A 26055-nucleotide genomic window follows, 5' to 3' on the forward strand; every position below is an offset into this window, starting at 1 on the left:
GGAAACAGAACTTGCTAGCAGGACTTTTTTTTTGGCAGGGGAAAAGGGCCAGCTTCTCAAGGCGACTCTCCTGCAAAACTAATGGTTGACAAGGGTTTTAGATTGTGTGCTTCATCAGTTTTATTTAGCTTAATTTGGCCCTAAGGAAAATAATTCCAATCCTTTGTTTGTTTGCTTCAGTTTTCCTTGGGAAGTAAGGCCTCAGACCATTAAACAGCTGTTGAAGGCCTTGACAACAGTTAAGAGACAGGAAGCAGGAATGCTTGTGCCCCCCCCCCCTTTTCACAGAGCAAAGTTACAAATGAAGGAGTTTTCCATGTATTTATCTTGAGAGCTAGCCAAGTCTGCAAAGCAACATGTTCCTAATTTTCTGTAGTTTTAACTCCAAATTAATTTGTAAGTGATCTGGGTGCCTTGTTCCTCGAATGACACCTAATAGTGCAAGGGAAGTGCCTGCCAACTGAAACTTTGCAGCGGGCAAAAAGAAAGCAGGTCAGGAAAAGGCCTGGAAGCACGACCCCCTGTGAGTGTTTAACAAGGTGTCAGCCCACGATGTTTGCAGATCAGACTAAGTGGCTGTGACATCAGAGTCCCGGGCAGAGGTGGAAAAGGGATTATTCTGATGGCCTGGATACAAGGCAGTACAGAGCAATAGCAGGCCCATCTTTATAGATGACTAGGCAGCCTGACTTCAACCTGGTCAGGATTTGTCCCTGAGTTAGGGATAGACATGCAAAGGGGGTGTGCTCACACACACCCTAATGTTTTAAAAAAACTGGGGGTCAAAGGAAGCAGACAGAGAGAGATGCAAGCAGAATAAAAGGGCTGGAATGGATCTGCAGCTGCCTCTGGAAGCGGTGACAAGGCAATTGGCTCCAGTGACGGCAGTAAGGAAGGAGCAGGAATTCCCTCCATCTCAGGCAAAAGCTAAAAATCCATCCAGCCTTTTTCTTCTTCTTCTTCTTCTTCTTCTTCTTCTTCTTCTTCTTCTTCTTCTTCTTCTTCTCATGGCTCTGTCTCCATCCAAGCTCCACTGGCCACCTTTTGTGGAGAGAGATCTGTGGGGTGAGGGGCTGCTTTTGTGGCATGCAAGCAAGGGGGAGGAGCCATTTGGCCCCTGGCCCTCCAGAATTACCCTGCCTTTGGTCAGCTTGGCAAGGGTCTTTTTCTCTGCAGGAAAAATCTAATGTTTTGGCTTCTAGATGTGATCGTTTTGTTGGCTTGTTTTTCTTCTTTACCTCTTCCTAATCCTTATTTGTTTGTCTTGTCATTTCCCTCCCCCTTCCTTTGTTTAAATAAATAAATCATCCATCCACCCATTAAGGGTGCACACCTTAATGAAATGTGCTGTGCACTTCTATGGACCATCATGTATTTTGCAGCAGATGTGTAGATTCTACACAAGTAAATAGTTCTAAAGCATTGTTATAACTACTGAATGCCCCTGAGCAGCTGCAATGGAACCCTAAAGGCTTCAAGTATTGGCTTAGATTAATGTAGGGTTGCCATACGTCCGGAATTTCCTGGACATAGCCGTGATTCGGTGGTGGGAAACAGTGTCTAGATTTTCACTTTTTAAAATATGGCAGCCCTAAGTAATGGCCATTTCTTCCTAGCCAATCTCCAAATGCTTCCTCAGTAAGACAGCTGGAGACATTGGTTGAGTGCTATAAAGATGTATCTTGGGGGCTGAATGATGTCTGGGCCCATGCATGTGAGAGCCCATTGGCACTCCCACTAGGAGAAGCTGCTGGCCACCATTAGATATATTCTGAACCTCATTCAGCCCTAGGTAATAAATGAGCTGGGACTACCTCTGAACATAAAATATGCTCATGAAGGAATATTATACAAGAAACTGATATGAAAATTTGCCTATTTGGAATTTTCATTCAGAAACTTGGATGGAGCCTGGCAGCATGGTGGAATCTCAGGAACAGCTGAAGGTTAGAGGTCACAAATTGGGAAGTTTCCTGCTGGGCATTACTGGAAACTGGCCATGTATCTCTGCATCATGTCTGGCTGCAAGACAGCAATGAATCTAAAGTTAAGTAGGTTGCCAAAAGATCAAAGGTTGATTATGTGTTTTTTAAATTCTTATACTTAGTGTTCATTTGCTATGTTGTGAGCCACTTTGGGTACAGTTTTGTGGAACAGTGTCATACAAATAAACACATGATGATAGCAAAAAGAAGAAGAAAGTTCCTGTGCTAGAAAAGTGTGATGCAGGAATCAAATACAGCTATTTGACTATGGCAATTAGGAAACCTCCCCTTTGAATATCAGGAAGGAGGCAGAGTAAGAGTGAAAATGACAGTGGGAGAGGCTACTCCCCCCCACCCCACCTTCCCACCCTAGGACATGCAGAAGAGTTTGACTTGTCTACAAGAAATTTCTTCTAAGAAATTACAAGATGGTGATTTATCTCCCTTTGGTTTGGAGAGATGCTGGGAGGAGAGTAGTGACCTAAAGCAAAAGAAAGGAGAAATTTGTAAGGTAAGCCTGGAAGTTATGGTAAACACTGTCTGAAATTCTGGAGAGCCAGGCAGCGTAGACAAGGTTTAGACATGATCTGACTCAGTACAATGCAGCTTCCTGTGGTTGTATGAAAAGCCTCCATATAGCAGTCTCACTTGGGGCAGCAGTGTGTGTATGTGTACAATAGGTGCTGTGGCTGCTGAGCAGAGGAGACATCAGGGGAGTGATGACAGAGTTGGGCCTCCGCTAGCCATGCTCTTTCTGATGTGTTCACAGTGAAGAAACAAACCTCTGTGATTCCATGCTGAACGGGGGGTGGGGGGACTAAATTGGCTCAGGCTCTTGCGTCATGGGAAGCGTGAAGGTTTGAGTTGGCTGGCAAGGTGGTTGTAACCTTGGCACCTGGACAGAAACCCCTTTATTTCAAGCCTTCTTCTACCTAGTAACTACTGGAGTTGGCTGCATCATCACAAGCTGCCCAGCACTCACCTCAGGCCTTCTCAGCCATGTAGAAGAGAGCAGGCCAAACCCACAGCAGTTCGCCAGTGTCCCAGGGCTCCCCGCTCTTAATAGGCCACTGCTAGAAACAAGGAAGTCTCTGGCTCCCACCAGGAGTTAATTAACAGAAGGAAAACACTTTTAAAGGCTGCCAAGCAAGCAATCGACAGTGTCAGGCAAGGTTACCACTACACAAACTGAGCTCAGCTACACAACTTTTAGCCAGGATCCACAACACACGCACACACAGAGAGCTGCTGGCAATCTCTGTGAATGAGCAGCTCACCAACAAAATGCCTGAGGAAAGGGCAGTGGTTCAGCTGGGAATCCAAGTTATTTGCCTGTTGGCTAGGATGGCAAGGCCAGGGATTGCTTCAGACCTGTGGAGGACCAGCTAGAATCCAGGCACTGAGAAGTCTCAGGTCTGAAAACATTCAGGTGAAGCAAGGAAAAGAACTAGTCAAGATGGAGCGTCCTGAATTATGCCACTTATCATTGGGATCCTACCCACAGGCAAAAGTCTGGGGGAAGAGGATTGACGCAAATATAGGTGTGTGTGTGAAAGCTTTCATGCGTTGGTAGCTTCTCATTTGGATTATTAGAATGTGTTTGTGGGTGGGGCTGCATGTCTCTGGAGTCAGTCGGGAAGCTTCAGCAGATGCCAAATATGGCTGTGAGAGTGTTAATTGGGACCAGACATTATGAACATAATATCTCACACTTTTCTCATCCTCACTGTCTCCTAATTCAAAGTGCTGGTTTTGGCCTAAAAGGCCTACACAGTTCGGGGCCTTGAGACTTGAAGGGACGCCTCTTCCTGCCTATATGGCGAGCTCATCTGTGGGTGCCCTTTTGCAGCTGCCCCCTCAACCCAAAGTTGTGAAGGTGGTCATGAGAGGGAGAGAGAGGGTCTTTTCAGTGGCAGAAAGTGTTCCCTGCGGAAGTTTGCCTTCTCTGGCATCCATGTTCTCTTTTTGGCATCAGGCTTAAGACTTTTCTGTTCTCTCAAGCCATCTAATACCATGTGTCTGGTTTTCTTTTTAGTCCCCGTGATATTCTTAGCGGTCTTTATGTACAGTATTTCTATATTTGCTGGTTGTTTTTTAGCTCCTGTGAGCTAAAATATTGTATTTTATTTTGTTGTTCTTTTGGCTAGATGTTTAAGTTACAGTCTGAATTTTTATGGTGCTATTATGCTTTTCATTTATTTGCATTATGTCCGGAGAACTTATTTATGAGGCATCTGACAAATATAAACAAATATATAATAAATAAATAATGGTATTACTAATTAGTGAGGAATTGGGTAGAATTTTGCCTGCCCTTCTATCTGCATGTGTAAATTGCCTAGAGACTTCGTGGGGAATGGAGAAGGGGGAAGAAGGAAAGAAAAAGGAAATTCAGGAATGGAGCCCCAAATTTGCCTGAGGTATCCAGACTCCTACCATGACAACAGCTCTGATCAGAATGTTTGGAGTTGACAAACCAAACCCTCTCACATCAGCAGCCAAAAAGTCTTTATAAAGTTAGCTCAGGCAGAACAGAATTCAGAGGACACAAGCAGAGTATTCTCGAAAGCCACGTTGCTATCTCTGCCCAGTCTATCATGCTCCTAAGGCTGGCCTCTATGTCTAAGACTAAAGGCCTGGCTCAGAGATTCAAACAAAGAAGAACAAATCTCTTGCTTAGTGTCAGTCATTAAACAACTCATGGGACTTACAGAATAACCTAACAAAGTCCTTACTATGTCAGATGAATGGTCTCTCTGCTTACCTTGCCTGTGACAGCAACTAGCTTGAGATGACCCTTCGACAAGGCAAACAGTAGAACAGAACACTGAAAGATGAATAGGAAGGTGCCATATAACATATCCATTTGTTCACCTGACTCATTGACTCCATTACACTGGCTGTGTTCATGCCTCATGGTCAGCCACAAACATGGAGAACTGCTACCAGTCAGTGGTCCTGTCTGCATGTTGCAGAAAGCCACAAACCATGGCTTACTGTGAACAAGCAGAGTGCAAGTCCATGCTGCTGAATCACTCCCATTTTACTCCACTCTTCCTCAAACTGGGAGGAACAAACAAGACTTGGCTTACTATGACATCTGAAACAGCACTCGTGGGTTTGCCCCCTGCTCCAAACATACCACAATGGTTAGCCAAGGTTTGCTCATTGATTTCAAATTGTGTTTTGAACAAACCATGAGTGCTGGTTCATATGCCATGGGAAGCCAAGGCTTGTGGTTTGTTGCTCCCAGCTTCAGGAGGGCAGTGATTTAGCAGCATGCACTAGCATATGAAAGGGCCCACTGACTGGCAGCAGACTGCCAGGGTTTTGGACCTACTTGGAGAAGCAATAGATTGGAGACCTGTCATTAATGTATGTTGTCTGTTTACCCTGTAAACCCACATCACAACCATGTCTGGGTTTTATTCTACTGTGTGGTGGTACAGTGGTTCAAGCTGCTTATACCCCATTTTGTATTCACTCCTCTTCCATCATTATGCCCAGTGATTTAGCACACAGTCAGGAAGCACTTTAGGAATTGGTAGGTATCATTCCCTGAGATACCCCCTAACTCACAACTGGAAGCTAGCCTTGTGAACTGCACTGCATATCTAGGTTCTTGTCAGTTTTGTGGAACAACAGGAACTGGGATAAGTTATCTCTACAGTGGGCCTGGGTGGGAAGCAAAGAGTTTCTGACCTACGGAGAAGGAATGAACGGGTACGGAATAAATCCAACATACATTTATTTACCTACCTACTTACAACTCAAAATGATGTGTCTAAGTGGTGCACAATAAAACCATTCCATAAAATGCAAAATAGGTTAAAATACAGATCACAAATCCCAACTGCAACATACACAGATGTCTAATGCCAGAAACAATTTGTGAAGAAGTAAAAATACAGTTGAGCCTTCATCAGGAAAGACCTTTTACTCCCCAAAGCCTCAGAGCTCTGGGAAAGGGGTTATTGGGCTGCCATAGACCCCACAAGCTGACCAAACTCACTTGGACAAGACTGAACTTCTGGTGCCTATGGCAGATATCGTTGGAGGGGACACTGAGAGAGGCAAGGCACAACTCACTAAGAAGGAGTAGTTGCTGCTGCTCTAATGGCTTCCGGGACTATATTCTCTGGAGAAAGAAATGTAAGGTTTGGGATCTGGCACTGTACCAAGGGCCAAAGCTCAATTTGGAGTTGACACACTTTACCTGTTTTGTCTTCAACAGGGGCTCGCATCTGAGTGTATCCCCAGTGGAATTGATGGATCACAGGGCGTTCCAATGGGCATTCCCTTTGGACAGCAGGTCAGTCTCCCTCTGTATAAGGCAGGTTCCTATGTATGCCAATATCATAACCTTAGACTTGGCCTGGTAAAGGTAGATGCAATGGAAAATTTCCTTGGAGCAAAGATGGGATATAAAGGCAGTAAAATAAATACTTTCCGTTTTGTCTACTCACCATACTCCATTTACAGCACATGTAAGCCAATTATTCCTAGTTTTTCTCTTCTGTCTGCTTCTGAAAGCAAGTTAGTGACTCTCCCACAATCCTCTACTTAGATGAGAGAGACAGAAATCACATCTTCACAATATATGGAAAGCACTCTTATAGCAGTCATGGCCTCTCCCTGAAGAATTCTGGGTACTGCAAGTTTGTTGGTGCTGAGTGTTGTTAGGAGACCCTTTATAAAGCAACAATTCCCAGCACCTTAACAGCTACAGTTCCCAGGATTTGGGGGGTGGGGGTAGGCCATGACTGTTAAAGTAGCATAGGAGTGTTTTCAATGTACAGTGTGGATGTGAAGAAAAGTAGAGACAAGGAAATGAATGAGACATCTTGCTTCATTCCCTGTTTGGCAGAGTGATCGTTCTATTAAATCTGTTATCAAAACTGTGTTTTGCCAATCTTTCCCCACCCACCCCGCCTACACCCTATGCCAACCAGATCTTGCTTGGGCATCTTTGACCTTCAGGGTGCGGCCTTACTGCATGAAGCCAAGGACAAGATGGCACCCATCATTCAACATTCAGAAATCAAGCAGGCAGGCAACTGAATTGTATTTCATCACCAACAACATGACAATGTCCCATTGAAGACAGCAGGCTAGTTTTTGGAAACGCAGAGTAGGATATGAGGCATATATATCACTCTGCTTTTCAACAGAGGCGAATTACCTCAGTTGGAAGGGGCTGCTGCCTCTGCTCCCCACCCCCAACACTCAGCAGCTGCCTCTCAAGGTGGCCGCCTCACTTTGCCTAATGGCAGGGCCGGCTGCGGCCTTGAATAAAGCCACTGACCACAAGGTATTCTCTTCTGCCTCCAGCAGAATATGGGAGCATTATGAATTGCAATGTGTGAACGGATCTGACTGAGTGAGCCTACCTCTGGGTAGAGTATATTATCCAGGATTATCAGGGCAGCAAAAGTACTAGTGATGTTTGTTTTTAATTCCTTTTTTGCTTTTAACTTGTTTTTAACTTTATGATTTTATTGTTTGGTTTTATGATTTTATATTATTATAAACCACTGTGATACATCTTTATGATACAGTGGTATATAAATATTCAAATAAATAAGTAAATAAGTAAATAAATAATCTTGTCCTACATTTTCTTTACAGTCACCCTGTGAGGAAGATTAGGTTGAAAGATAATGATTGGCCCAAAGACGCACAGTGAGTGCCTTTCCAAAGCAGGGATCTGAATATGGGTCTTCTTGGTCCTAGTCTGACACTCTTATCCAGGAGTAGCCAATATGGTACCCTCCAATTCTCCTCACCGCTAACTGTGGCTGATGGGAGTTGTAGTCCAAAACCTCAAGAGATCATGATGCTGGCTACTGCTTTTCTAAACACTGCACAACAGTGGCTATCCATCCACATATTAATACATGCACATATACATATCAGCAGTGACACAGTTTACCACTCTAGAAGTCCAAAAACCTGCCTATGTGGAAATGAGTGGAAAGGCAGTGTAGCATCTCTCTTTTTGTAACTCTCCCATAGGCCTTGAGTGTGACAGGAACTACCATGATATTACATTGCAAAGGTAACAGAACTGGCACTTTAGGGCCAAAGAAGATGCAGAGTCCCTTCATTCAGCTAGTGAAGTGATACAGACATCTGGCCAAAAGTATTATGAAAAAGATTATCCTCTGGACCAGTGACGAGCATGCAAGCTGGACATCTAGTGTGGTGTAGTGGTTAGAGTGCCGGTCGAGGACCTGGGAGAACAAGGTTCAAATCCCCACTTGGTCATGAAGCTCACTGGGGGAACTTGGGCAAGTCACTGTCTTTCAGCCTAACCTACCTCACAAGGTTGTTGTGAGGATTAAATGAGATGGGGGGAAGAACCCTGAACACTCCCTTTAGCTCTTTGTTAAAAAGGCAGAATATAAATGTAATAAATAGATAGATGATAGATATAGATAGACAGACAGATAGATATAGATATAGATATACGGTAGATATAGATATAGATAGATAGATGATATAGATAGATAGATGATAGATAGATAGATAGATGATAGATAGATAGATAGATAGATAGATAGATAGATAGATAACCCAGGCCATTTCCCACTAGTCTGTTCTGCTTGCTCCCTCTCTGCTCTGGCTTCCTTAAAAATAAAATAAAAACACAATTCTTGAGAAGGAAGGCATGGGCTTTTGTTTTACTGGCCTCTGGCAACCTAAGTGTAGCAATGGTTGGGTTAAAAAGCGCTTGACAGAGGAAGATTAAAAACAATCCAAGGAATTTGTTGCAAACTTCCTGGATGGTTCCCCACACGCAGTGGCGTTTTCTTGGCTGCCTGGCTTATAATCAGCAGAGTGGAATGTTGTAAATTAAATATTTTTAAACAACTTTGCTCTCTCCCTGGTTAAACATTGCAAAGATTGCTCTTTCTTGTCTATTTCATGCTGGGTGGTCTCTCCCCCCCCCCCCATTTGCCTGTACGTCTTCCTCAAACACAATTAACCATTTAGATGTTGCACAAAGGATTAGCTTGTGCATACAAGGCCAGACGCTAGTCCTTTTCCTTGAGGTGGGGGGCGGAAGGGGGGTGGGGGCAAGGAACCAGGGGGCAGATCTTTTACTTTCCGCTAAAATACAAAAGCCAAGAAAATCCCCTAACCCCTTCAGTTTTCCTTGAATGATAAAGGCCCAATGGCAGGCTCCTCAGCTGCCCTCAAGTGCAGGCCTCACAAGCTCCTTGCTTTCTTATCTTGATGGTCAGCACTGAAACAGCCTTAAGCATCCCAGTTGATGTGGCACCCAGAAATTCTGGTACCTTATAAACCCGAAGTTTGCCTCAACACACTATCTGTTTATGAGCTTTGCCTATCCACTGGTCTGCTGTGCCTGCAACAGTTATTTCTCGACCCACTGCCACTCATATGTGGAGGTAACCTGTATTCTCAAATGCAGATTAATCAGAGATGTTAAGAGACAGTGTTCTGAAAAGTGGAGAGTGTCATTCCCCCTCAGATATACCTACCAAGTACTCACATGTGTGGACATAGTCTGTTGATGTATAAATATTTTTAACTCTCATGAGAACAGCAAGTCAAACCTGGGAGATGAAGTAAAATCCTGCTACTTCAGGATTAGCTTCACTCCTTAACTGGAGTTACCACCACTGGGGAAGAGGAGTATATACAGGTGCTTCCTCTCTTGAGAGCCTGACAATGGGAGAAGAAGCCTCTGTTTGAACTTTGGTTTGGCAGCTGTATTGTAGTGTGGTGTAGTGGTTGAGAGCGGTAGACTCGTAATCTGGGGAACCTCCACATGCAGCTGCTGGGTGACCTTGGGCCAGTCACACTTCTCTGAAGTCTCTCAGCCCCACTCACCTCACAGAGTGTTTGTTGTGAGGGAGGAAGGGAAAGGAGAATGTTAGCTGCTTTGAGACTCCTGAAGGGGAGTGATAAAGCAGGATATCAAATCCAAACTCTTCTTCTTCTAAATGACAGCAAGGGATCAGAAACTGGTGTGCACTCTCGCATAGACACACACATATCATGCCAGAGCCATTTCCTCAAGGCCACTTTCTTGTACTTCTGGCCAGGGAGCAGGGAAAGCAGTGAAGTCCAAAAACATCTACTGTCCAAGCTCTCCCAAGAAATGCTGAGCACATATGCCCTTCTTCTGGGCTGGAGCAGGCTCTGAGCTCCGTAGTGTATTGCATTTGTAGAGCTGGGACACTGGATACCTGCAAGTGTCCCTTGTCTGAAGCTGCTGTGCACATTGACTTAATAAAACTGTAGAGTTGGAAGGGACCATGATGACCATCAAGTCCAATCCTCTGCAGTGCAGGGATCTTTTGCCCAATGTGGGGCTTGAACCCACAACCCTGAAAGTAAGAGCCTCATGCTGTACCAACTGAGCTATCCCACTTGGCTGTTGTGCACGTTGACTTAAGTGGCCCTGGGCCATAACTCAGTGGTGGAGCCTCAGCTTTGGATGTAAAGGGTTCCAGGTTTAATCCCCAGCATTCCCACACAGGACTGGAAGGGACCCCACTGGTAAACCTTGTGAGCTGCTGCTTGTCAGGGTGGATAATAAGGATCTAGATGGCTCCATGGCCTGACTAAGTGCTAGGCAACTTCCTATGTTCCTAAATGTAGTTCCTGGGATATGTTTGAAAGGCTACCACTCTGGGTTGGCAGCTTAGTTAGAGTTGGTATAAATGTATGGCTGCATGTATTCATGTGTATATGGATATCTGCACCAAACCTTGTAACTCAAGGTCTGAAACAAAGCATGTGAATTTTGTAATTGATGCTGCAAATTTGCTTAGATGTGCATAATGTGCATAATGTTTTGTAGATCCCGTGCTAGAAAGCTCAGTGCCTTGGGATATAATAGAAGCTATGCAGATTTCTAGACCTTCAGCTATAACAACCCTGCATGTCATTAAGATGAAGAAAATCATATCTTCCCAGCAATTAGTGTGTTTAGGAAAATGGTATTTACTCATAGCAAAATTACACCGATTAATTGGCAACGCCGCTGGTTTTGGCCACACACCCAGCAGGGCCAAAAGCACATTGGTAAGATTTGTTTTACATCTAGCTTTCAAATTACATCTAGAGTTTGCTACTGTGTTCAAACAAGATTTTTTAAATTGTCATCTAGTTTTCCAGGCTGGAAAATGGGCATCTCCAGAGACAGAGTGATAAATGCACAATATGCCATGTTCCCCTGCCCCTCCTTCCAGAAAGCAGAGTAGTTATTGTATCTTCGCTATTCCTAACACGAATCTCAGCCAACACATTCATAACTGGTCTGACAAAAATGGGACTCTGATAATATTACATTGCTAAACTGGCCTGCCACAAGATAGGCTGGCCTATCTATCAGAACACACAGGCCGCACATGACACACCAGAACAAAGATATGGCTGATTTTATTATAAAAATGTTGGAGTCTCTTGAGCCTCACAGCATTTGGAGAACAATTCTTCTCCATTGGCTTGTAAATGCAATGCAAATGCATTTACAGGGTACATTTCTAATGAAAGAAATACTTCCCTGAAGAGAACTGAACCCATAAGTCAGTCTCCAGGTCTTATAATCACATTTTGAGATGCATGTCAAGAAACTAGATACTACTGAAAGGGCAACACAGATGATAAAAAGTTTCAGTCCCATGAAAATATAAGGATAAAACAGGGGAGGAGATGGGTCTACTCCCTGAACCATCCTGTGTGGACCCACTGGCACTAGAGGCCACCTCCCCTCTCCTGGGGCCCTGAGGAGAGATCTCTACCTTTAGGCTCTGACGGCCAGTCTACAGGTCTTTTGGGGGAATCAAGCAATCTGTGAGATTTCCCCACAGCTGGAAACCCCATTACACCAGAAAAGTGTGTCCGTTTGGGCCAAGCTATTTTTTACCACAGTGTAGAGTGCTTTTCTAGATGATGCTTGAAGAGGAAACACCTGATGTGGTATTGGTAGTCTTGCAGCCCTCATCCTGCCTATTTTAAGAGTACAGCCACATGTAATTGACACATTTTCAAACTTGGCCTCATGCAGATCTGCAGGGATGAGAATGGGAAAGGGAAAAAGAGGTAAAGATGTGGCTGTTGCCTCTTTTGATACTCATTTGCCTGCATGGCACTCTGTGCCAAAGAAAATGTGGTGCTAGTCATGTGTGTTGATAGCACAGTGTGAGCTCTTTAAGTTTAATGTGGCCATATAATTTCATGTTTAAATTGGACCTGTTGGTCACACTTGCAGCTCCACCTTCAAAATGATTACGTTCTCTCTCTCTCTCTCTCTCTCTCTCTCTCTCTCTCTCTCTGTGTGTGTGTGTGTGTGTTACAAGAATGTACAACAGGCAAATTGGACACTGAAGGTGTTTGGGGGTGGGGTGGTGGCTGCTTGAGCCCCAGGGCTTTTTGAAAGAGGTACTTTGAACTATGGCATATCATGGCTTAAGATGTGTGATGGAAATGGGTCACAATAAGTAACTACAGTACAAGAGCAGCTCACTAGAGAAGCCACTGCCTTGCAGAGATCTGTGCAGTTGTAGGGACTCAAGAGCTGATGGTTTCCACTTGGAAGAGGATTGAGGCAAACAGCTGCTAGGATGCAAGGGAGCAGGAACTAGCCGTGTGGAGGGTGCCTGCTATAAGACACAACTACATTAGCATGAACCCAGAGGAAGCACCTCTGTTACTGGAAGGATGTGTAAGGTGAGCCTTGTGCAGAGCAGACCCCAGAATCTCACTGCCAGATCACTAGAGGGTTAAATTAAAACAGCTATCTTGTGATTTTTAGAGGAACCATTATTTGGAATTATTCATAATTGCACTGCTGCCACACACAGTGACTACATCAAGAGCAAATCTGTGCTTTGATAATCTACTTTTATCTTGCCCCAAACACCTGCAGGTCATAAAAGGCAAAAAGGAAAAGCCGGTTCCTCCAGCAGTCAGCAGCACTTGCAAGCAGCAGAAAACTTGAATTGAGGACCTCAGTTCTAATCTGCTCACTGAGGCTTCCCATCCCATCTCACGACACTAAGCAAAACAGAATTATGAAGACAAGGAGATAACATCTGATATAGATATGGGGAGTTATCATAGGAGCAAAGACCTTGCAAAAAACTACGGTACCAACTCCTCAGGCTCACTTCTCAATTTACATTTTGTATTCAGGATACTTGCATACAAAAGACAGACATATTGTGTCACCTAAGATCAGCACACCTTTCTGATTTCAACACACCTTTGTGATTTTCTCAGTAAATTCACTTAGGAGAGTGGGAAAGGTTGATCTTTTCCCAACTGCTGCTTCTATGCGAATGCACAGGTTTAAATGCATGAGAACCATTTCCAGCAAATGCAAGCAATGCACATTTTGTACTTAGCAAACCCCAAAGTTATAGAATGAATCAGAATATGATCTGGGTTATCTGGCTATGTATGAAGTAGAGCAACATTGGGTTACAGTAGAATAACACAAAGGGGCAATGGATGAGATTCTCTATTTTTTAAAGTAAAATGTTAAGTTTTTAAAATGGAGGTTGCGTTCTGCAGACTTCTGCCCAATCCACTAACCTGAACTTTAGACAGATCTCACAATTTATGGCAATATCAGTGCTATGTACACATACATCTAAATGCCTTGACTATGTGGGCATGCTATTGTTTTGTAACCTGCTCACAGGATGTCCCAGAATAGTTCAATATGTTGGTACCTTGAGTTCTATTGCTAGTTACATTTTAAAAAGATAATAGGGTGCTGAAGTTTTCTCTGGGTATTTGTGGAACAAAGTTATGCTTCTGCATTCTTTTCCACAAGTGCAATGTGACATTAGATGTTGGAGCAGTTCATAAGGACTTAGATGCAGGGTTAACTTGGGCCATATAGGAGGACCAAAGAGCTGCACAGGGCTGCATGTGGAGAGACAAGCAGCCTTTCATCTTAGACAGCTGCTGCTTCACATCTTTCCATTTGGAGCCAGTTCTTTAATGTGGTTATTTTTAATTTATGAAGGAATGGGCAGGGTTGGCTTATAATTTTGATTCTCCTGTGTTAAATGGGGGAAAAAATGCTGCTCCCCTTAGGGGGAAAAAAGATCAGGATCATGTTTATCACTTTGTCTAATGAAAATGAACTAATATTCCTCTGGGCCAATATCTGGTAGCAGAGACCAAACAACCAGGCTTAGATGTGCAATTTAAGAGTTCTGCTAGTCAGATTCCTGTGAACCAAACATTTTAAGAAGTAAAGAGCCTCTTTCTGACACACAAAAGTTCAAGAACTTTATTTTGCACCATGATCCTGGAATTGTATTTTGAATTGTGGTTGACAGGACATGCGTGTTATTTTAAATAAAACTATTTTGGCTAAAGGGTTAGATGCATACCACTCCACTGGAGCTTGGTTTACCATGACTATGCTAGTATAGTAATATTCACATTTAGATAAATATTTAACCTTCAAGAGGCTTAAGAGATTTTAAATGGGACTCAGGTTTACCATTTCTTTCCTGTCCTCCATCCATTTAAAAAAATATTTCCTTGGTTTTATGGAATCCATAATCACTGCATAGTCTCAGTATCCTTATGCAGGGGGGTTTATTGCTTTTTGTTGTTGTTTTTATTATGTGTTTGTGTTTTTATTTTGTATTTTTATGCTATGAACCATCCTGAGCTTTTCAGATGAAGGGCCGTATACAAATTAATTAAATAAATAAATTAAATGAATGAATAACAAAGTTTAGGGTAGTTAAATGCTACCAGCTTTTGATGCAATGAACCTAAAAGAGGTGACTAAATGTGGAACTGTAAAACAGTGACATAAAGCACTCAGGCTTTTAGTTTCTGCCAAAATCAGCAAAGGTAAGGCAGTGACAAAGCACAGGAAATGGTGTACTGTGTGCTCCATCTTCAGGTGAATACTAACAACAGAACAAAAACCCTCTGAGTGGTCAGGACACACTCTAAGATAGTAAAGGAATGGTAATATATGCCCCAAGGTAAGCCAAAGCTTGCCAAAAATTTAAGATAAACAACAGGAGTTGGTTCACTAAATGGCTAGCCTGTGGTATATTTTCCTTTGATATCCACTGTAACATCCACTGTTGTTGTTGTTGTTGTTGTTGTTGTTGCTGTTGCTCTTCTTCTTCTTCTTCTTCTTCTTCTTCTTCTTCTTCTTCTTCTTCTTCTTCTTCTTCTTCATATATCACCTTTTCCCTGGCTTGGGACTCAAGGTGGCTTACAAAAAAAGTGCAAAATACAGCTAAAACAGAAAAGCTAAAAACACAGAAATCATTAAAAAGTAATTAATCAATAATATAAAATATGAATAACAACAATAAAAACATCACAGCAGCAGCTCTTTCCTTAAAACAGGCAGTTCCTAAAGGCCTGTTGGAATAAAAAGGAAGAGGACGACAGGGAAGGAGCCAGTCTAACTCATTCCACGAAGAGAGTTCCAAAGTCAGGGAGCAGCCACCAAGAAGGCGCCCTCCTGCATTCTCACAAGCACATCTGTGAGGGTGGCGGGACTGAGAGAAGGGCCTCCCCCTGAAGATCTCAGGGCCTGGGCAGGTTCATATGAGATAATAGGGTATTGCAGATATAGCCTGGGCTAAGCCATTCATATGCAGGTACTGTTCATCATGTGGAAGCTTGAAAAATATTTGAGTTTACATCTGCACAAGGTGGTTTGATAACATAAGTGGTTTAAGGATAAAGTGCTCATTAGTTTATGAGCAAAGCTTAGTTCATATTATATACCAGTATTCTACCAGGTAGCAAGTGCTTGCAAATGATTTTAAAAACACAATTACCCACCTGGAAGGGCTCTTTCATGAGCTTTTACTGAATGTATAGTCCCCAAAGCAACTACTTGTGGTCTTATCATTGTGAGACATCCTTCTTTCTCAGATACATGTATATGCTGGCATTTAATTATAAACCTTGATATAACCTTGACCTATCTGCTGTATTATGTTGACATGGTGTGATCACAGCTCTAAAGCCTTGTGTGTCTGTGCATTTCCATGAATAAGGAGTAAGATCATATGGAGCCAATTCAGATACTGGATTATTGTCACTCAAATAGACTTAAGAATTTAAAATTGTGTAAGTGTCAACATCTCCTGCAAGCAAACAATCACGCATTTGCAGTGAATCCCAAAACTCAGGCATTCATGATTTTAAATACTATTATCCTCCCCCACTCTTTTCCCTTGGAAGGAGATGAATCCTGATCTGCTTTGGAAGGCATTCCATACTCATGACCATCTTGTTTTTCTGTAGATATTTCAGTTTTATTATATTTTAAGGTGGAGTCAGCAGACACCTAAACAATTCTCAATATACTGATTGCTGGGCTAATGAATGTATGGTTTCTGAAATATTTTATCCCCTTTCCCCAACATTCTGCTTGCCTTTTGAGGGCTGCAGTGCTTTGTACTGACAATTTTAGGGACGATAGGCACAGATGCCTGAGTGAGACTAGTTAATTCAGAATCAAAGTGGATTTTTAGCAGAGAATATTTTTCTCACTGTGCATCACCTTGCAGTTACTGCTTCTCCTCCCACTGTTATTTAATCGTTTTGTAACATTGCGTAGTTAGCCTTAAGACTGAATCATCTTGTACTATCTTGCTTTTTTAAGGTACTGGAACCCAGAAAGTTGGCACTTTCATCATAGTGAGATCAGCTAAGCTGTTCTTTTGACTGAGTACAATATGTGTGGTCCCTGCTCTTAGCTTGGTTGGCAACACACAGCATTCACTGGATTTACAGGAACCAATATCACCCTGTGCAAGGCAGCATGCATGTCAATGAGGGAGGATATGGGGGGGGGGAGGGAAGAGTCACACAGAGGAAACAGAGAGATGTTCTTGTAAATATTTATTTATTAAGGTGTAAATAAGAAGTTAAAAGCTGGAGAGGATACCGGTGTCAACGATGCTAGGAGTCAGATCATGAAACAGGACTGCAGGCTCTAGCCATGCCATAAGCTCAGGCAGCCAGAAAACCCTCTTTTAAATCTGTCAAATTCAGATTTCCATCAGCTGTTCAGTACCCATAATAACTTCATTAATGTGCTTAGCTGTAAGAGAGAAAGAGAAACACATTTTTGAAAAGTGAGTTATTTAAAACCTATGCCTTATCCAATTTAGAAATGAATTTATTTATTTTTGAGGGGGAGGGGCACAGATTCTTTAGTAAGTAAGGCACAGCAAACAAATGATCTGTTCCTGTCTGAGGCAGGCACCTAACCAAACATTAGAAGGTGCCTTGAATGAGAGTGCTTACAAGTATCAATCACTGCCACATGCAACAAAGGCAGAGAGCAAGCAGCAGCTGTAGCTGGCAGGTGTATATCTGGAAATCAGCGTGGAGTCACACTGGTGTAAAGGAAGGAAATGCTGTAGAAACTAAATCACAGTACGACCCCACCCAGACCAACCTCCCTTTGGCAAGAAGCTGAACCCTCTTCTGTCAGCCCCGTACGGAAGTGGGCCCAGAATTAGCAGAAACAAAAGGGCTCTGGGAGTTTTCAGTCCCGGGTCGAGAGGCAGTTCTTTTCAGCTGGCTTCACCCTGTTCTAAAACCCAGATAGGGTTTTGCAAATTCTCCACCTCCTCAAAATTTTCTTACCAGGCTGTCTTTTATTTGCCATTGGCAAGGTTACAGATGCATTCAAGCCGCAAAGAAAAGAGAGGGATTAAAGAAGGTACTTTCAAAAGGGTCCCAGAATTTGGGCTCTGCTTGGCACAATTGTTTCAGACTGAGAGCATCTGTGCCAAGCAGATCCAGAGCCACATCAAAATGTCTGATTAGTGCTTGGTGAGGGAGCATTGCCTGGCCCATTTGTTCTGGGTGCTCCAACCTGAATGGCTTGGAAAATGTGTCACTTGTTACGCAGGAATTTCTGCTGGGAACAGAGGAGTGCTGCAACAAGCAAACTCCTTGGGAAACGCAGACAGAGAGCCCCTCACAGAAAGCTTGGGATCTAGAAGGCTGATGAACTTCTGTTGCAATCAAACTGCAATTTGAATAAACACAGGGACAGAAATGACTCAGTCCTAGCAAAACTCCATCATGGCACTGGGCATTCATGACAAAGTGCTTTCCTCCACCGGACAGCAGCTATTCGCTGGCAGCATCTGTCCTGGAGAGCTCTGCCTTCGGGGGGGGGGGGGAATATGAAAGCATCTCCTTGTTGTTTGCTCAATTAGCTCCAGACAGATTGCTGCTGGTGATGGCAAAGCTAAGCTGTAAAAGAGGAGGAGGAGGAGCAGAGAGGGTGTGTGGGAAGAGAGAGAAGGGGCGAGGGCCAAAACCCAGGACCACCACGAAGCTCCAGCCCTCAGGGGCTCCAGAAAACGTTCAGTTTACTCACTCAATTACATACACTGTTTTATAAACCCTTAAAATAAAATAGAAAACAGTCCTTGGCACAGAGTTCCTGTTCTATTATACAGTAGTGATGAAAGACTCCGCTGTGTATGAGCACTCCTGAAAAGCCAGAGATGAATTAATAATAATAACAATAACAATAACATTAAAAAACAGAATAGAAAGGAGAGGGTGGGGTTGAGATTGTAGAATTGCAAAGATGAAAAAGCACACTCTCTGGGTGGCTTGAGCTAGTGCAAAAAGCAACTCCTTTCTCTCTCTTGATCTGATGGTAGGTGGGATAGAGGGGATACCCACAGACGCAGGGAGCAGCTGCAGCTAGAGGTCAGGAGGTGGGGTGGGGCCCGGAAGTACCATGTGGTGAGGGAGAAGGGAAACAGGTGGTGTGGGGCTGGTTTGTTTGTGTTGGTAACAGGAGTGGGAGCTTCTCACAAATGCTTGCTCTATTCCGCTCAGGATTTATTTAGACAATTCAGTGGTGCCTCACGGGCCTAATGTAGTAGATGGTGCTGTACACTTAGCCATCAACAGGGATAACTGCAGCTCCTAGGATGCAATGCTCTATTTAAATAGGAGACTTTTGTTAGTTGATGCACTCACTATAATGGGGTGTGTCAGTAGGCTGAGCGCCTTTGGGTCTTCCCAGGTGTAATAAATGGGGAAAGACGTAGTTAATCCCTATTGTTGCATTCACCTGTCGGGTAAACAGCCAAAATATCTATTATCAAAATGTTTTCACTAAAAACAATTAATCTGAGACTTCTGCCTGGACAATAACTACTTAGTTTGGGACTAGTTAGCCCCAGAAAGCTATTCCCACAGTGAAAAGTCTTGCTTAACCAGGATTAATTATGGACTGATGTCTTCTGGTGTAAGTGCTGGGAGCTGGGCAAGAAAGTAAATGTCTTACAGAGGAACAATGGACAAGGCAACTAGGGGCAAAACTGGAGAAATTTGCTTCTGCAAATATCTAGGATTGGAATATCCATGCATCCAGCTGTAGCAAGAAACCACTAGCTCTGCCTCAAAGTTCTGAATTCAGCACCTTTCCTGCTTCTGACAAATTAGGCATATTCTGTGATCATGATGGAGGTAATGGAACAGCTGCAGCAACTATGCTCAAGATCCCTGAAGAAAGCTGCTTACTTGGTTCAGTTCGGATAGGTTGCCCCTCATGCACTTAGACCAGGGGAAGGCAGAATGGCGCCCCCTCCAGATCTTTCTGGACTCTGACTTCCATTATCCCTGACCACTGGTCATGCTGCCTGGGGCTGATGAGATATGAACTTCAACAACATCTGAAGATGAACAAGCTGGTACCCTTGACTTAGACCAATGGAAGAAGAGCCAGCAGATGAAGTCCAGGAGGCATGCAGAGGGAGAAGAAGGACAGACATGTCCCTTCTATTGCTGGTAGGACAAAGTCAGTAGATGCGCCAGGAGAACCTAGGAGCTCAATGCTCTCCAAGAGTCTGCAAGCCAAGACAAAGGGAAGGAATGCTGGTATAAGAGAACCCCATTCCAGAACTAAACCTAGAAACCCCGCTGGACCTACCCAGAAACAGAAGGAAGGGAGATTGGTTTGCTGATTTAGGTCTTCTTGAGACAGGTAGAGCTCCACATCTGAGAAGGAAAAAACCTGAAGAGTTCTAAGACTAATATTTCAGGATTTAAGGAATTGCCAAGGAGCATCAAAATCCCATTATTTCAAAGACTGTTGCACTTGAATCTTTAGATCACTGCACACAACGTGGTATCATGTTCTGCTGGGGCTTGGTGGGAAAGTGATAGTGGATAAACAGACCCTTCGTCAAGTCAAGAGCAAGATAAAAAAGATCAGAGCAAGCCCCTGCGCAGCTCCCAGTGTTCATTGCTGGCTCATGTATAGATGATGTCTCCAAGAACTACAGTCACCTGAAGACTTAAAGAACAGACTGGCAAGGCCTTCCCTTTCAGTGGCTCTGTCTCATTGAGAGGGCCATATGCAATCTCTTAAGGTGCCTGTCACTGATTCTGCAATCACATGTTGCAGATAAGTTGCTACAGGGGAGCTATATTTTATTGTGAACAAACAATCCTAGAGTTACCGTATTTTTCGCCCTATAGGACGCACTTTTTCCCCTCCCAAAATGAAGGGGAAATGTGGGCTCCACGCCAAGCCGCGCTGGCCTCCGGAGGGTTGCGCAGAGCTGCCTGCATTAGGAAGCCTCAGCGCGCCCGGGCTTCGCACAACTGTCCGCAAGCCTGGGGAGACCGGCGTGGCTCCCCAGGCTTGTGGATAGCAGGCTCTTCTGGGGGCTGGGGTCGGGGGAAGCTCGGGCTTCCCCCGCGCCAGCCCCGTGCCTGGGGGGGGAAATAAATTTTTTCTTTATTTCCCCCCCCCAAAAAAAAACTAGGTGCGTCCTATAGGGTGGTGCGTCCTATGGGGCGAAAAATACGGTAGATAACACTCATCTTGGATTAGCAAGAATCTGGATATTTTCATATCTAGCTCACATCAGTCTATATTTTGTCTTTTTATGGGTACCTACTATTATTTGAGCAAGAGAGATTTCATCAAGCGTGGCAACCAAGTCCCTAAATTTAATGATTAGAGAGGAAGAAACGGCATGCTTGTGAAGCAGAGCTAAACAATATTTTTAAAATGTATGTAGAAAAATTGTGGAAAGCATTGTCAGCATTTCCAGTTGCATATGTGACAGATGCATATCCAGGGCTCCTTAGCCCACTTCTGAAGGTGAGTTGGGGAGAAACAAGAACAGGAGATGAATGGGACTGCAGGTTCTTGCAATGTGCTTTTTCTATATTTCTGCAGAGCCACCCATATGCAAATGCCACTGTAGGCTGCATGTACACAGCCCCTAAAGTCAGTTCCCTGGAGTTAAATTTCCAAGGCCTTCCAGATGTACAGTTGCGATTATACAAATGTCATGCAGTGATTTGGACAGCTAACAACAAGGTCTCTGACTCACATGGGCTGTTTACAGAGAACCTCAGGCCACACAGAGCAGTTTCCTGTTGTGATAGATTCTAGTCCAGGATAAACCTCTGCATTCAGAGTCTGATCTCTTTTGACCTTTCTGCAAAAGTATGATCACTATTATAGAAGAAGAGAGAAACATTTTACATTTTAAGGAGACAAGCAGCGTTTTAACTTTAACTTGGTTTCCACTGAAGAAGGTAAAACTGGATTACAAGGCTACTGCCAGCTATTGGCTGCAACAAATGTGCCAGGCTGACTTTATATTTTAATGGGCATGTGAAAGATGAATGCTTGCAGCTCTTGGATTCATGACTATAACAAATTGTTTAAGGCCTACAAAACCATAAGAAGCAGCATGCCAAAAAGGGTTATATACCCATCTGTTCTTGAAGAATATTATTTAAGTTTATCTATTAGCAAATAAAAAGTATGTTCAAATCCTTAGCACTGGACCTATGATGGCTTTTCCAAGGAAGTGCAGCAGCATAATAGAGAACTGGAAGGGTCAGAAACATAGAACTAAGTATAACGTAGAGCTGAGTGTAAAGAGTAGCATGAGGAAGTAAGCTGCCTTTAATGAAACACTATCCACAAGACACTGAAGCAAAATAACTGTGTACTAGCTAAGCTTTTGGTCATCAAATTGTAAGTATGTGAACATATTGAGGCAAATTAAGTGGGGACCTACAAAAACAATAAAGAACACAGAACACATGACATATGAAGACTGGCCACAGGAACTGCAGACTTACTCTAGAGCAGGCATCCTCAAAAGCTGTCATTATGGGTCTTACCAAGTCAACAGGATCATCACTCAATAATCCCCAAGGAACTGGAAGAGTGGTTCATAGTTTGCAACATTCACTTTAATTCTTAGCTTAGGGGTCAAGGCAATAAGTAACTGGGTAAACAATGTGTTTGTTTGCCTGTGTGCACATTTGCATGCATGGAGGAAACAAGTGGTTGTTACCCACCAAAGACGATCAATTGGGTATTAGTGCTGATTTCCAATGGGCATTTAGCACTGATAATTAATCACCAGTGAACAAGATTCTTTTTCAAGATACATATAATATATGGTGGTGGTGGTAGTAGAGTCGGGGCAGAGTTTGAATCTTTTCTAAAAATTGCAGGTGCCTCACAAGGGATGCCTACTTCACTATTAGAGAAGCAATGGTCCAGAGGGAAAAACCGATGAAGAAGAAATAAGTTGTTGTCAGATATTCAATAAAGATGGGGAAAAGAAGGAGAAACAGCTACTGCTAGGATAACCGGGAGATAGCCCCCAAACAAAAACAAAACAAATGACAACTTCAGTGGGTTCAATTTATAGTGGACTAGACTGAATGTGGGTTGCAGAAAGTGCCTCCCAGCTGTAAGAGTAGTTGGGCAACTGAATGAAAATGCTGCATGGCATGTTATTTCCTGGATTACAAAGCAACCCTAACTGTTGATCACCACCTCTACATCTGAAGCCTTGTTGCCTCCTATTGGTCAGGAGGGCAGGGGGGGGGGGAGTGTCAGCGCCAGGCTGCCACAGCAGAGAGCTCGATCTGGCATCCCTTTAGAATACACATTGTTTCTACTGCTCCAGTTTCACATTCCTCTTCTGCAAAGGGGCTGGCTTAATATCCAGCCGATCCTTTGCCAGCCCAGTTCTCTGTACAGTGGTACCTTGGTTCCCGAACAGCTTAGCTGACGAACAAATTGGCCCTTGAACGCCACAAACCCGGAAGTAAGTGTTCTGGTTTGTGAACGTTTTTTGGAACCCGAACATCCGTTTCGGCTGTGTCTTGGTTTTTTAACATCTTGGAAGTCAAACGGACTTCCAGAACAAATTGAGTTTGAGAACCAAGGTACCACTGTAATTGTTTTACTGGCAGTCTGTTAATTATTCTATATGCTTTATGCTGTATTTGTGACTTTCTATTATGTTCTATCATGTTATTGTTATTTACTGTTTGTAAGCCACTTTGGGAATCATTTGAATGAAAAGTGGCATAAGAATATAATAAATCAAATCAATCAATCAATCAATCAATCAATCAATGTTCCTCTGCACCCCACCCTCAACACACCCATTTGGGGGCCTCTCATCAGTGGGAACATTGCCTGTGGTAGTTGTAAAATAGTCTGTGTCAGAGCCTCCCTGCCCCTTACAGAGATATCTCTGCTTAATCCAAACACCTAGCAGCATGGGTTGGGGGTTAGGATTGCTCCATTCATGTCCCCAGGGATATGCTAAATCTCAAAGATTTGGCCTATGTGAGTGGGAAAGGCAAGATTAGATTACTCTTGCATTCCCTTCAATATCAAACATGAAAAATGGAATAGTGGAAGTAAAGTGCACTCTTGATGGGATGTGGCAATAGCTCCAATTGATAGCAACAGGAAATACCGCTTCTGAGTGGGCTAAGTACAGCAAACAGTCAAGGAATATAAATAGGTATTCCTGGGGCTGCTACTCACTTTGGAAGTTCTAGCAACCCAACAAAGTCCAAGCCTGAGCAAATTATCCATGGCCAGGATGAGCATGAGGGTTTTTTAAAAGGCAGAATTTAGAAGATTCACTACTTATTTCTTTAAAGTATTGTCCAGCTTACACTGTGGGGGATAGGGTGGTTTAAACAAGTAAAAGAAATAATGACGAAATCGTTATGATCAGAAAGCCTTCGTGGTGTCTGTTCATGCCCATGAGAACCAAATGCATTAGTGTCCAAATTAAATGACAAAACACAGTGTAAACACTTCTGCAACTCGGGTCATACACAGTGTATACAAATCCAGCCAGCCTTTCCATTACAGACAGTTAAAGCCTAAAAATCAGCTTGAGAGAGAAGGCAAGCCAACCATTTCTACCACAAATTAACTGCTTGGGTGCAATGCTTTTGTCACAGTTCCACATCCCAAGCAAAGGAGGTACCAACCCTCCCTCCTCCACTCATTTTAAAACCCTGGTTTCAGAGAAGATAGTTTAAACAGCTAGTCCTTGATCAACCAGCTCAGATGGGCAGCTGCTAAGACTTCAATACCAGCTCCTTGTACTGTAGGGACCAGTTTTTGATGCACCTCATGATTATAGCAAAACTGCTTTAGGCTACTTTTTATTTCACGTGTGTATGTTCCACCTTGATTCGAGTGTGTGCTTCATGGCTCCAGGCACAAGACAGCATGTTGGTCCCTGCAACTTCTATTGCCAGCACTTTCAAAGGTTAGAGGCAGCATGGTCCGACTTGGCAGGCTGCGTATCCTCTGAGCACAAACTCATTTTACAGGCACATATGTTTTAGGAGGTACTTTCAAATAATTTAAATTATTTGTTGAAATTGGTTCCATGAGAATCCAGGAACCAAACTATAGACCGGCAACAATGGATCAGATCATGGATATATTGACAACCCCTCTCCTCAAAATGGCCACAATCTAATTTCCCACTTGTATTCATGCCACCAAGCATACCTGATCTGGGGCATGTGAAAATAGCTAGTTAGTTAGTAACTCCTTGTGTTGCCTGACACTTGTGTGTGATCTAAGGGCCACCATCATTTTTAAGGATAACTTTTATTCACTACAGAGCTATTTTTAGTACGCTACTGTCTACATTTGGGGCAGGATTCTAAATAATCTCCATTTCACGATATTGCTTTTACCACCAATGTACTCTCTTGGGTCCACTGATTTGCTAATCATGTGCACTTGCATATTGCTCTAGCTGAGAAAGGATAAATCCTGGAAGTGGTGATGAATGAGAAATAGTAGCCCTTCTAGAAAACAGTAGTAAAGTTAAAAGATCATTCATCTGCTTACATTTGGGTTCCAGATGCTGGCTGTTTCCGATCAAGCAGTCCTTGATATCGGCTCCGCTCTCTATCACTGCATTATGGCACACAACACAGTTCTGTAAGCTGCACCTGTAATGCAATTATAAATGGGGCTTTATTATTATGATATTTGTTTTATTATTACCTTTATATCCCACCTTCTCCAAGGAGCTCATGGTGGCATACATATTTGTCCCCCTCTCCATTTGATCCTCACAGCAACCCAGGGAGGTAGGCTCAGCTGAGAGCTAGTGACTACCCCAAGGTCATGCAGTGGGGGCTTCATGGCTAAGTGGAGATTTGAACCCTGGTCTCTCAGGTACCACCACACCATGCTGGCTCTGAAATGCAGCAGGAAGTTAGACCAAGTACAGTAGTGACTCCTTGACCAACAATAGCACCGCTACTGCCACCAGGGGACAGGAACCATAAATGTATAGTCTCAGATTCCATCTCTGTTGTAAAAAAGGATCAGGTAGTAGGTGGGTAAAAAATTCCCTGCCTGAGACCCTGGAAAATGACTGCCAGTCATAGCAGAGCAGACAATACTGGTCTATATGAACAAATAGCCTGTCCTTGTGTAAGGCAGCTTCCTATGAGCAGACCTGGGATGTAAAACCTGCCTTTCTTCCAACTCCAGTCTTCTTCTTTCCCAGCCTGGGTGCTTAGTTGCTATGACAGAGCTCTGCTGCCAGATGTCACAAAGGAAGCATACAAAAGGACAAAGACAAGACAGTTGCCACCTTTCACATTCAGGATGCTTTTCTATTTGCAGCTTCTACTGCCTTGCAGAGCTCCCTCCACCCTTTTGTATTAGGGTAAATATTGCCACTGACTTTGTATTCATGCACACACAAATACCCTG

The 26055-nt window shown here is 43.4% G+C and overlaps 1 protein-coding gene and 2 long non-coding RNA genes across 5 annotated transcripts in view; 1 reads left to right on the plus strand and 2 right to left on the minus strand.

Moving 5' to 3' along the window:
* Positions 1-1735: 1735 nt before the first annotated feature.
* Positions 1736-6916, minus strand: LOC309343746. The gene is made up of 4 exons (XR_014157377.1): positions 6452-6916; positions 6202-6360; positions 4750-4812; positions 1736-2022 (listed from the first exon to the last, which is right to left on the minus strand). It is a non-coding gene; the product is annotated as an uncharacterized lncRNA (long non-coding RNA).
* The window catches only part of LOC309343750, a 33768-nt gene continuing 10219 nt past the window's right edge, over positions 2507-26055 (plus strand). Inside the window, exons 1-2 of the long non-coding RNA XR_014157383.1 lie at positions 2507-3526; positions 6220-6297. This is a non-coding gene — a long non-coding RNA (uncharacterized lncRNA). The remainder of the gene's footprint in view (positions 3527-6219; positions 6298-26055) is intronic.
* EIF2B3 (eukaryotic translation initiation factor 2B subunit gamma) overlaps positions 16857-26055 on the minus strand; it is a 99171-nt gene continuing 89972 nt past the window's right edge. For all 3 annotated transcript variants that reach the window (XM_081865542.1, XM_081865543.1, XM_081865544.1), the window contains exons 11-12: positions 25177-25280; positions 16857-17073 (exon numbers count right to left, since the gene is read on the minus strand). In XM_081865542.1, the coding sequence (XP_081721668.1) occupies positions 17021-17073; positions 25177-25280 (157 nt within the window). In that variant the 3' untranslated portion in view covers positions 16857-17020. The remainder of the gene's footprint in view (positions 17074-25176; positions 25281-26055) is intronic.

The sequence above is a fragment of the Podarcis erhardii genome, assembly GCF_964252035.2.
Source record: "Podarcis erhardii genome assembly, chromosome: 6".
NCBI classification, from domain to species: Eukaryota; Metazoa; Chordata; class Lepidosauria; order Squamata; family Lacertidae; genus Podarcis; species Podarcis erhardii.